Source organism: Neltuma alba, unplaced genomic scaffold, assembly GCF_004799145.2.
Source record: "Neltuma alba isolate B1F8T4 unplaced genomic scaffold, ASM479914v2 tig00010594_pilon, whole genome shotgun sequence".
Taxonomy (NCBI): domain Eukaryota; kingdom Viridiplantae; phylum Streptophyta; class Magnoliopsida; order Fabales; family Fabaceae; genus Neltuma; species Neltuma alba.
This window is the reverse complement of record NW_021635457.1, coordinates 108,866-121,583: the sequence shown is the minus strand read 5'-3', so window position 1 is coordinate 121,583 and position 12,718 is coordinate 108,866. Positions and strand designations below refer to the sequence as shown.

The 12,718-nt window shown below is 36.9% G+C and overlaps 1 protein-coding gene across 5 annotated transcripts; it reads right to left on the bottom strand.

The window, feature by feature from the left end:
* Positions 1-1,263: 1,263 nt before the first annotated feature.
* LOC114757407 (uncharacterized) lies at positions 1,264-11,818 on the bottom strand. Of its 5 annotated transcripts, XM_028946454.1 has the most exons (20): positions 11,648-11,818; positions 11,508-11,569; positions 10,350-10,439; positions 10,026-10,253; positions 9,563-9,649; positions 9,351-9,440; positions 9,139-9,265; positions 8,489-8,589; positions 7,599-7,767; positions 7,353-7,474; positions 6,424-6,552; positions 6,232-6,330; positions 6,074-6,131; positions 5,916-5,991; positions 5,706-5,835; positions 5,129-5,286; positions 4,784-4,856; positions 2,835-3,026; positions 2,631-2,724; positions 1,264-2,386 (listed from the first exon to the last, which is right to left on the bottom strand). In XM_028946454.1, the coding sequence occupies exons 3-20, from the start codon at positions 10,422-10,424 to the stop codon at positions 1,494-1,496; spliced, it is 2,901 nt and encodes a 966-aa protein (XP_028802287.1). In that variant the 5' UTR covers positions 10,425-10,439; positions 11,508-11,569; positions 11,648-11,818; the 3' UTR covers positions 1,264-1,493. The 5 variants fall into 5 exon arrangements, with proteins under 5 accessions (XP_028802287.1, XP_028802288.1, XP_028802286.1 ...); XM_028946455.1 differs by lacking the exon at positions 11,508-11,569 and having other exon boundaries at positions 10,350-10,516; XM_028946453.1 differs by lacking the exon at positions 11,508-11,569 and having other exon boundaries at positions 10,350-10,437.
* Between the last annotated feature and the right edge of the window lie 900 nt (positions 11,819-12,718).

Here is a 12,718-nt window from a genome sequence, read left to right as displayed (position 1 = left end):
TTCCTGCTTCCAGAGCTGCCCACATCACGTGGACGTTTTATTAATTCATATTCATATTCCTAAATTTTGTAAGGTTGGGAATTCAATGTGCTGGCAACGATGCTAGATTCAATGCCCCAGCCAATACCCTTCCATATTACCGTTAATACGCAGAGTAGTAATAGCTTGCGCCTCTTTCAAATCGAACTGTAGGGGAGGAAAATATCCTGCTATCTGGTTGATTTAAAACATTTTCATATATTCTTAAAATTTATCATAGGAGGAAAAAGAAAACAATGTTGTATGTAATAATTCCTCTTGCTTTTAAATTCTTATCAATTAGGCATGACCAACGTATACTAACAATATATAGACATGGATCAGCGTAAAATTCTCTATAACTTAGATCATGCGGTTATATCTTTAAAAATTTTCTTACGACATCATAATTTAATAATTAAGATGAAGGAAATTGAATCCCAATATATTTCTATTTTTAATAACAAAAATACGGATTGTATATTTTGCTGGAGTGCACAAAACCATTACATCAGCTGGGTAGTGTTCATCACATTGGCTGCCCCATAGTATTAATGTATTATCCTTTGTAAATCACGATCAAATAATGTCTGGATGGGTCAACTGACGGTTGACTGTGGGGGGATTCAATCGCCAAAAAAGCCATATTCTTCTTCTCTTCACAAACCATACCAAGAAATAAAAAATTGTATGGGATACTAAATCAGTTGAGGTAGTAGTTCAAGAATCAGTTAATTATATTAGAGTCAAAACAATCATATTAAAATGATATAATTTAATTGAAAATAATAAAATATAATAACATTAACAATCACTAATAATAAAATACAAGAAAATATAACAATAAAATACAAGAAAATATAACAATAGTTTAGCTGTAACAATGACAAAGTGCAATAACATGGAAAACTTTGATCTTTACAATTTATCAATAACTAAAATTAGTAATTATTGATACAAAAAACATCATTAAAATTCATTCAAATTTGTAGTCACTAAGATATTATGAATTGTTTAAAAAAATAAGACTAATAACAACATAATCATTCAAAATTCATATCACTTTCCATTGGTTCCTACCGGTTTAACCAGTTTGATACCAAATCAATTCTTGATTGATTCAGTACCCGAACCAAACCAAATCATGGGCCCATTTACTGATTTTGTTTCACCTGATTGTTTTATGTCCTTGATCTGTACATCAAGCACTGAAGCAACATGGCAAACCCAAATGCATGAAACCGCACTCGATAAATCACAACTTGAGTGTAGATTAAAAAATTTTATTCATTAACTATGTTACACTTTTGGGCCATGATAGGGGTTTAAAATTTCTTAAGGAAGCCACAAAAAATGTTCATGATCATGCGGGAGGATCAAAATCATATGCATTAGACATTTATACAGATAAATTATGCAGGCGACAAAAAATTATAATACATATAAATAGGAAGAAAAGCTAAAAGCTTTGATCCTCAATTAATTATGGGTGCCGCATGGTTGGATTCCGAATCGGGCCCGCTGGGCGCAGCTGCAAATCTCATGAAATCGGCTGGCACAGGAATATTTAACTCGGAACAAACAAGATGCACAATTTTTGCAGTGACAGCTCCAATGGATACTTTGTTGAGAGTCACAGCAATGGAAAAGTTGTTGGTCACGTCACAAAAACCTGTGGACCCACCCATACCCGAGTGCCCAAAGACAACGGTCGAGCCGTCTTTGGAACTAAACCTCTTAAATCCAAGACCAAAACCGCCACTAGGCAGAGCTAAATTCTTGTATTCGCCTGTACCCAAGAATTGATCAATAATCCTAGGATTCTCAAACACCTGGCTAGAAGAATGGGCAGGCGAATCACTGTCTCCGTTACTGTTGCTACTGCTGCTATAACTACAGCTACTGTCAGTAGTAGGGATCCTTGTAAAACCATCCCTGTTAGCATCTCTACCCCCATTAACCTCCAAGTCCTGGCAATCGTTAGTTCTATTCATTAGAGGTATGGACATTTTCCTCCATCTGCTTCCTTTCCCATTTCCGGAGGTCTTGGGAGAAGCAAATTTGGGTTTCTGGGGATGACTTCCAAGAGGAGGCTCAGAAGCTGAAGAATGAGGTGGCGGAATCTTACCACCGCCTGCTAGGGCAGCATAATAACGAGCAAGGGCCCTGGCAGACATATGTCCATTAGCTGCTGGTATGATGGCACGGCGGACCTGTAGCGCATTCAGAAAAGGTGTCAAACTGGTAGCAGTTTGAACAATTCGCTGCGGCTGGAAGGTGGAGGGGAGGTCAGCACGACCAGTGATCCCTGAGAGCTTGCTTAGGTCATCTGTATCTACAGTGAGAGCCGCCAGGCGTGATTCCACCCCTACACGAAGGCAATGAACGACGGTAACAAAGAAATCAGGTCATCTGAAGATTTTACTCTTCCACCTAATGACCATATAAAGAGTATATTCAGTTTGCACTATCAATCTTTCTAAGATTACTGAATTAATATCACCTTATATTTGATTACTACTAATTTGCACAGGAAAAAATTTCTAGTTATGTACAAAACTACATATTACTAAAAAAATATATATTATAATTTACAATTTATAATAACTTGCCTGGGGGAATCCCTATGTATAGCTCTCCTTCAACGTGGAGGGGGCGAACTATTGCTTCTTCCAGGATCTCCTGAAATTTCTTGCCAGATGCATGCTGTTTTTATCCAAATAAATTAGAATCTTTTGCCAGAAAATTTATTTCTGTTCAGTTTAAACTGGTATAAGATCCTAAATATTCTCATGCGCAAGAGACCGCAGTCATACCTCGATAAGTCCACCACACAGCCAGCCAAACGATAAATAATGATATAACTGCTCCTTTCCAGGTACAGTCTCAGGTGCTGACATGCAAATGCGATTTAAACATTGATCCCAATCTAGCATCAGCAATGGGTTTTCTCTCGTATCGGCCATTGCATTGTGCAGACCCGATGTATGGTTAAGAATGTGATGAACCTGAAATAAATTTTTCATAATTAAACGGAAAAAATGAATAATTTTGTTCTTAGACAAGAGAATGATTACAATAAGAGGGCCGTAAAGCTATCCTCCTAAACAGCTAGAAAGAAAATATACAATATCGAGAACATTTATATGGTGCCAAAGATCTCACTGGTCCCACTGGACTAACAGAGACTTCCCTAGGAAAATCATGGGAAGAACACTATAAGCCATACAACAAGAGCCATTGAAGTATCCTTGAAAACATGAACATTATGCTCCAACAAAACATGCCAAAAAAACACATAAATAATGCACACTTGCATAACATTTTGACCTCTTCACTCGTCAAATTCTGTGAAAGCAGTAAAATTTCTCTAAACCAGCATATGCTATCTGAATTGGGAGTCTCAGATGTGTGTCCCAAATGTGAATGGAGGCAGCAACTAAATTGCATGCCTGTGGGACTAACAAGGTTATCCACATCTAGATGCGCCTTGTTAACTCCAAGAATTTTGCACATATTCTTTCATCATGAATCAAAGAGCCGGCTGCATGATGCCTAACCAAGAACTTCAGCTATAGCAGTGGGCATTACACTGCTGCTCAATCTATATGGGTATTGGAAAATGACAAGTTATGTTGTTATGCTGTCCTGAATCCTCAGAGCTTAACATCTGGAGAAAGCTATCCATCATGAGTATGGTTAACCAGGCATCTATTAAGAGAGAGAAATTTCATCCACCATTATGTTCAACAAAATATGCCAAGGTTCCAATAGGTCCTGAAAAGAGCTTGAGAGGAGATCAAGGTGTGGGTGTCTGTGCCGTGATTCATCCTAGTAGCTACCTCTTGGGCTTTGTTGGAAACCTTGGGGCCATGTAACAGTAATGCAGTGCATGCCATGCACAACCCGTGTGTGATTCTCATGCCAAACAGAAGCTCTCTCTAGAGGAACATGTCATAATTTGAAGGCCTCCTCAATAGTCTTAATGGTCCAAAAATTGACGCGCAAAATCAACCTGCACTAACATAAATCTACAGAAAGGCAGTGCACCCAGAGTTCGTTACTTTTGCACACCTTCCAATTATTCTCTCTCATCCTTCATAAGGATACCTGCCTTCCACGTCACTTAATGATTAACATATAGGTACACATGCTTAAAAGGACAACTTAATACAAGAAGGCAAAACACACACAAAACACATCACAAGCCACATAAAACAGCATAGAAGAACAAACATAATTCTCAACGCATACTAGCCAAAAGCAATTCTTCCGGACACCAACACAACTCTCTACTTTTGAGGCCTGCAGCAATCTTCCCAACCCTCTAAATGATCTATTTCGGTCCCTCCCATTCCTGACCAAAAACTTGCTCATGATCTTTCCACTCATTTGAGCAACTCCAGCAAGGACACTAAAAGAAGTAAATTAAAACAGAAGGATACTGAGTAAACAAATATTGAACCAGACAAATTCAACCATTAAGAGAAAAGAAGGCTAAACATCTCCTACTTTCTACCTGTCTTAGAAATCTACAGAACTACTTGGTCAGGGGGATGTCCTAAGAGTCACGTGGCTACTGCAAGAACAGACATCCAGCAAGCCAAATAACTAAGACATTGACTGTCCATGGAAATACCAGCAGAACTGATCTTCGCACAAGTAAAATTCACGCCATAAACAAACAGAAAATTAAAATACTCACAAATGTAATTTTCAAATCTTAAGTTCGGGAAAAGAGGGAGAGAAGGAATCAAGACTTGACCTTTATGACGTCTTTTCCATTTGATCCAAATGCTGGCCAAATATTTGCAACATTCTCATCAAGCTTTAGTTTTCTGCAATATAATGAACATTACAATGGACAGGGGAAAGTGTATATTTGAGTGGTCAATGGAATCAAAATGAGATACTTAATTTACATATTAAAAATTCTCCTGAACATGAAAAATTATACTGTATTATAGGGCATGAAACTCAGTGCAGCCCTGGTGGCATACTAATTTCTATGTGAAGCAGCAACCCCGTTTTGCCCAACAAAGAAACAATGTACAGTAACCAATCTAACGATATTGAAGCTCCACAGCTATAGTATGTCTTTAAAACATACCCGTTGTCCACCAGCCAATGTAACATTCCTGCGGTGATACCCTTCGTGACAGAGAATACCGAAAAAAGGCTATCAGGCTGAACTGGACGAGGATCATATTTACCCAGCACTCCAGCAGCAGTGTCAACGATCACCTCTCCATCTTTGTAGGCACAAACCTTGACAAAAGATAATCCAGAATTGATCGCACTAAATGAATGCATACTTGAATGAATTGATTGACTTTTAATATGCATCTGGTGGGAACCAGGCTTTTTTCCCCCCCTTTTCCCCTCTTTTTTTGGGTGATATGGGAACCAGGTTTTTAAGCCTGGGAGCTGATATCAAAATGACGGAAATTCCAAACCAAATTACAGAAATTAAAGTAAAGCTGCTCTGCCAATGTATGAACTAACAGAAGGAAAGATACAGCTAATGGAAATTAAGGAGCAAATGAAAATAATATGCACACAAAAATACTAAAAAGACGTACTATAGCTAAGAAAGAACCCGTTCACACTTTTTATCTGTGTGTGTGGTGTTGTATCATTCTAAGCTAAACCATACCAAGTTACCAATAAGAAACAGTGGGACGCACCTGAATTCCAAGTATTTTATCATTACTCCCCAATTCAATTAGAAGTTGCCTCAGTTTGGCTTCTACATCAGAATGAACTGGTGTATCATAGATCCACCTACTATTTACTGATGGTCCCCGATTAATGTACCTGACCAATTTCTCCTCAATTCAGCCAAAAAATAAACCAAGGAAGTTGAAGATAGATTCATATGAGTTCAAAAGACTCACCCATTCAACACAGATTCCGCAAATGGCCTCATTATGTCCATATACACAATGCGTACATTCATGGTGGATGAAAGCCCTAAAACAAGGCCAGATAGATAAGAAAAGGTTATGAGTAAATAATCAAATATTACTCTGGCATCATGGTGGTGAGGGCAGACCTCTTAGGAGATTAAGAACCCTTCCAAATATAATAATATCGCCAGGAAATGCATCCACCTGAAAAGACAAAAAGAAATTAACATTAACGGTGTATTTAAAGCGTAGTCAACAGTACGAGTTTTAAAATACTAAAATTCAATATTATATATGAACTCACAGGATTGAAGCGTTTCATTTCCTTCTGGTCCAGGTTCATTTTCTCCTGTATAGCTTTCATATTTTTGGCTCTTTGATCGGTCATCTCTTTCATTGTTTTCTAAGCAACAACAGAAATAAATCACAATAAGATAGGAGATAGAAAACTGAAAGCAAGGACGAATATAATTTTGAGAGATTACTGCATACTTACATGGGATTCATTTGCTGGTGTTGTAGCACGGAAGAAAACAGTTGTTACTTCCATGGCCTGCTCTGGAAAGTCCAGCCGAAACTTGAGCCCCATTTCAGCAAAGGCAGATAGAAGAGCCACGTGGTCCCCCTTATATAAAAAGCATTGCACAAGTAAGTCAACATTAAGAAATATCATTTGGTGAAATGATAAAAAGTAGAAAGTTAAAAATAAAAAGTACCAATAAGAACGATCCAAACAAAAATTAATTTAAAAGGAATTAAAAGCAATTCCAAACACAGACACTGATGCCTGTGTGTAAAGAACAAATAAAGCATATCATTAATTGAAACTAGTAATCCAAACAGAAGTTTGTTCCTGAATCCTGGATTCTTCATGATCAATAGATATGCGCACTTTTGTTCACTTCTGACCATTAGTACATAAGTGTTTAAAATCACCCAGCCTGAAGCATAATCTCTTGGGTGACGAGGACTGAAAAAATGGCAATGTCATCTCATAACACAAACCATAGACAGAAGCCAGTTCACTCTCTACAGGTGGTGAACAAATCAAAGGCCCACAACCAAGTTCCGTTCGATCTTCAGTTAAAAGGATGGGGAAAAATAGGGCAAAGATTAATACGGGCCAACTAGTAAAAGGGTAGCTTCAGTATCTATTGGGTGAAAGACAAACAGCTATATCTAGTAACATTATAACTTCAAATCATCATAAGTAGACCAAGTTTCTTCTGGCACAAGATCTGATGCACTTTGATGGTCAAGAATAAACCTCAATCGTTAGCTGCCCAAGTCAGCATCCCACTACCCATCCTTAACCTAAGCTCTAGATGAAGATGTTATGAACCACAATCGCCATCACACCAGTTTAAAACTGGACAAATTTATTCATATACGTCTTACTAAAACAGCAAGAAAGCCTGCACAAACCTCAGCAGATGCCAAAAACATCTTTGCAAGAGCTTGCTTAATGGTGGTCGATAGTTTCTTTGTGAGCCCAAAGTCTAGTAAAATGGGACGATGAGGAGATTCCTTGCTCACAAGAAAATTTCCTGTAATATTCTCAAGAGCAAAAAAAAAAACAGAGAGGTCATCAGAGTGGAAAAAATCAATAACTATTGTGCGTATTCACATCATACACAAACATAGGCAGAGATGGAGAGAGAAGTAGTGTACCAGGATGAGGGTCACCATTGAAAAACCCATCAACATATATTTGGTGCGAATAAGCACGGGTTATCTCCTCAACAATCTTTTGCTTATTTACCCCAAAAGCTTCTAGCGCGTCAGAATCATTCAGTCGAATACCATCCATGTACTCCAAAACAAGGACTTTTTCTGTTGACTGTCATTGGAAGCAACGAGAGTGAATCATACAGGATAAAGTCCACCAGAGAAGATAATAGAAGAATTGAAAGTGTGCAAATTTCCATTTAAACCAAAAAAAAAAAAAAAAAAATCTAGACACCAACTGAAATGCATTGCTAAAAGGTGCAAGCATTTAATTGAAAGAGCTCCACCAAACAAAATTTTCACTTGAGATACTGATATTAATGAATAAGGCAATAATAGAAGGCATGCTAGTATAGGGAAAAAAATTTAGTGCATTGGTAATGAAAATTGGGAGGCAAATATGTAAAACCAGGGTCACTCCTATTCTCATTTATATATATATATAAAATCGAATTTATTCACCAAGTTTCTTCAAATTTACTGCAAATTACGTCTTTCCAGGGCACATTCTACAAGGCATTACCCAACACTATTATAGATGGGACTTCTATAAAATATTCAACAAGAAGAAATCACTTGTTTCATATATTTTTTAAATGCCCCATGTCTAACATCGTCATAATTCCCAAAATTATCAATTTTACAATATTTATTCCAATAATACCAGCATTCTAATCATTAGTCTTCTGTTACATGATTTATACTTAGATTGGAATCATCGAACTTAAAATGTTTAAATCAAAGGTATCAAAAACTCTCTAAAACTTTTAAATCCAGAAAATCATGCCCAGGCTCATGACATTAGAGGGTCAAAACTTGACACATTGAAATACCTGAATTACATCTGGAATCAAAACATCAACTCGATGAGCATTCATATTGCCATCATATTGATTTCTGCAACCAAGATTTTTGGCCACCTTTCTCGTGTTTTCTACAGCAAAAAATATTAATAAGAGAAAATTTTGCAATTCAAGAAAGGAACCAGATTAATCCAACTAGTTGGGAAGAATATATACAGAGAATTTAAAAACACAAAATAACAAGGGCAAACGCAACAATAATACTCACTTGGCAAATAAAATAGAAGGGAAGGAAAAAAAAAAGATAAAATAAAAAAACCAACTTTGATGATACGAAGTGATCCTTGGATCTCTACTCAAAAAAAGTGAAAAGGAAAGAAATTAAAAGACCATTATAGACGTTGTATATAGAAATGGAAAGATGATTCCTTTACATCCAGGACACCACACAGTATGAGAATAAGAAAACAAGAGGGAAGAACCATAGCATAGGTGCCACATTGATAGATATTCAATAGTGAGCTAAGCACACCCCATAAGATAGGATATCAAATATTATAGGTTAGTTGGCATCGCATTCCATCAGTCAACCAGATCATTAGGAGCATCAATTATGCCAGATAAAGTTTGATTACAAATTTAAATCTACAATGTTAAACTTTAGAAAAGATCTGGAATACCAGCCTCCTGGTTGAAATCAAGTTCTTTGGGAGCTTCTCTGCACCATTCATCTATCATAGGATTGAAGTTATATTGCGGCTCAACCCAAGCTATCCAGTCAACAATTGACTTGGCACTTTTTAAGTCCTGAAAGCAATACAAGTCCAAACCATTTGCAAAACCCCGATTCACCATTTTATCCAGACGGAAAATGAGAAGAAAACTAGCAAACCTCCAGTATGACAGTCTTAATACCATCATGTTGAACTTTAACAACAACTTCCTGCCCGTTAAGAAGAGTTGCACGATGGACTTGCGCTATCTGCATAAATCAACGGCACATAGATGGAATTGAATCAACTCACTCCAGGACAAAGAATTAGCTACCGAAATACTAAATCATTCTATAATTCTCAACTAGTAATAACATCCACAAAGTCTTACAGATGCCGTTGCCAAAGGTTCATTGATAAAATTTGCAAATAGCTCATCCATTGATTTCCCCAGCTCTTTCTGAATTGTGCCATAGATCTTGCACACACACATAAACTTCATGTCAGAAATGAGTAGTCTTAAAGTTTTGCCCAAGCAACAGAAAATTTGAGAATTTTCACATATAGGCCATCATTCATGCTCATGGATGGAAAAACAACATGTCATGAGCCTGTGAAGCTCAAACTAACAATATTGGTTTCATCAGATTAAATGAGAAATTCATGCACATATTGAAGTACAAAAATTCATGAACCACATAATTTTATTTTCGAAGTTTATATATATTGAAAATATTAGGATTTATTTTCTCATTTCATATCATCACATAAAATAAACTTTAGGCTGTAAAGATTAGCCCCTTTTTTCTCAATAGTTAAACAAAATATTTCTTTAATTAAAAGGGGGGAAAAACCTCTTCCAAGGGGCGAGGAGGAAGAGCGTCCTGCAACTGCTTCAAAAGGCGAATATATGCAGCTGGAAGCACATCAGCACGGGTGGACAAATATTGCCCAAGTTTGACCCATAAACCTTCTAGCTCAATCATCAAATTCAGAACTCGCTTAGCATTGCGTTCATGAGCCTTCTCCCATAATGCAGCTTGTTTAGATTTTCTAGTCCATTTCTCTCTTTGTTGTACAGACTAAACAAAGTGTGAGAAACAAGGTGAAAAAAATGCTAGATAGAAATAAATATAAAAAAATTAGATAAGTCAATCAATGAAACCAATGAAGTTCACCTTATAATCTAGGTATACTAATACAGCCATTGTGAATATTCTAGCACGTCTTCCGTAAATGTTTCCCCGCCCCATTCTCGCAGAAGAGCTAGAAAATGGAATCACAATATCTTATAAATTTAAAGAACTTTTGGGAGACAAATAAGACAGAGCGACTAGTCTCTATCCTGCAGAATTTCAATTAAACAACCACTGTAAAATCCACAGAATAACACAGATTAGAAAAGTGCTAAGAAAGAACCAGTTGACTGAGCTAGTGATGCGGAATAGTACAAGCAAGCATAAGTAACAAAACAACTATGAGATAGGGACAGATTGTATTGAAGAAACAGCCTGCTCCAGTTAGCTCAAATTTCTATTTCCAGAATCCTTAAGCCTCCCTGAAGATAATCTAATTCCTACCTCCTAAGGAAGTAAAACCTATGCATAAGATGCCCCAATTTCTTGAATTTCTACCAAGCAGCGTATAGGATAACACTGCATATCACCATCATTGCTTACGCTGCACAATTGCCCCTTGGACTTGGATGTAGTGGAAGGGTTAGATATTGAGTTATGATAACTTTGGAAAAACCACATCAAAAGCTAGCACTTGAAGTTGGAGATCCCAAGGTCTGAAAAAAATTTCACATTACAGTCGCATACCAATGTGAAACTGAAGACCCATAATTAGCTCTTAACACTACATCACCACTTTTGGTAATGAGCTATTTCAATTTCAAGTTTATAGAAATAAGGAGAAAAATGCTAGCTGTAAGAATGTTGATTACATACTCCGGAAGAGAGTATGATAACCACTTGTCAACTAATCAACTTAGAGGTAAAAAATGAAAATAAAAAGCTATTCATTACAGCAGTAATGAAATTGATCGTAATTTAATATGCACTAATCCTTGAAACATAACCCGACTTGAAAGGACAGCCTAAAGGTAAATTAAATATCACTGAATAGGACATTTGACATCAATATCGTGAATCCTCGCAATGTAAATTAAATATCAACCAAATTCAAGAGGAAGAATAAAATTAAGCTAAATTGAGATAATTAGTGTTTAAGAAACTCGTGAATATATCACTAACCAAATTACAGAGCGACCTGGACGCCTTAAGGCTTATATACTAAGGGACAATAAATGGAGAATATAAATAAAATGAACAGGGGAAAAATGGTTCAACAGTACTTCAGAGACTCATAAAAAGTAGATCGCATTCTCGAAGAACTGGGCTCAAAATTGCATAGCTGAATCAGTAAAGCGAAATTCAACTATAATTATAATCGGAAAATCAGGAGGGTGTACCCGAAGTCTAGGAAATTAGAGTAAGTCGGAGAACGATAAAGCGGGAGAAACAAAGAGCGCCAGAGGTAAAGAGAGAGAGGAAGGAGAAGTTTCAACGAAGAAATGTCGATGTCATTTACTGGAATTAGAATCTTCCGGTTTGCTTAGCAAACAGGTAAACCGAACCAAAATCAAACAAAGCACATTTCTTCTGTTTATACTTCTGCGAAATGAGAATGGGACCGACTTCGTGAGGGGGATAATCCGACAGGCCCTCGCGCCAGATCTCGACACGTGTTAGCTCCTCATCCATGCAATCTTGTTAATTCGTCACCCAATGAATCACTAGTACTCTATTTCAAACGCCGTTTTTGACCCCCAAAAAAATACAAATACCAGACGTTAATCTAGTCCAGCCTGGAATTGATATCTCAGATCCGAAAAGATTTAAAACTCATAATATTCTATAGAGTTTACCGATCAGATGCAGTTATTTTCTGCAGTTCAGATTATGCCAGAAAAATCTATATTATAATTGATAAATCACAATGTACGAGCAAAGCGGTACTATTATTACAGTGTACGAGTAATGTTTTCTGGCACTCATTTTGTAAACGTGAAAACAAATACTATAAAATCTAGAAAACCAGGCCAGTGGGTGGTCGACAATTAAAAATAAAATTGGCAAAAAAAAAAGGCGGGCGCTGGAACCAAGCGAGGTTGGTGGGAAACCAAGGAAAGGCGGTGTTAGGTGGCGGCTTGGCTCTTTCGGTTCTACAGTAGCCACTAGCCAGTCTTCGTTCTTCTGGAATCTCTTGGCCTGTGGGCTCTCCTCACATAAAACCGCGTTACTCGTAGCAAACCAACGACCTTGACTTTTTTTTTGAAAAAAAGAAAGGAGACTGGTCTCAATTTGATTAATTAAGCCAATGTTTTGAATAATCGATTTCTATGGTATTGTTAATTGTTAATTGGTTTTCCATGGAAGATGAAAGTGCTCAAATTATAATTATACAGACCAGTTTTTTTTAACGTTAATTATGCAGACCAGTTAGACATCATGTTTGTGCAACATTTATTTTGAAAAAAAAA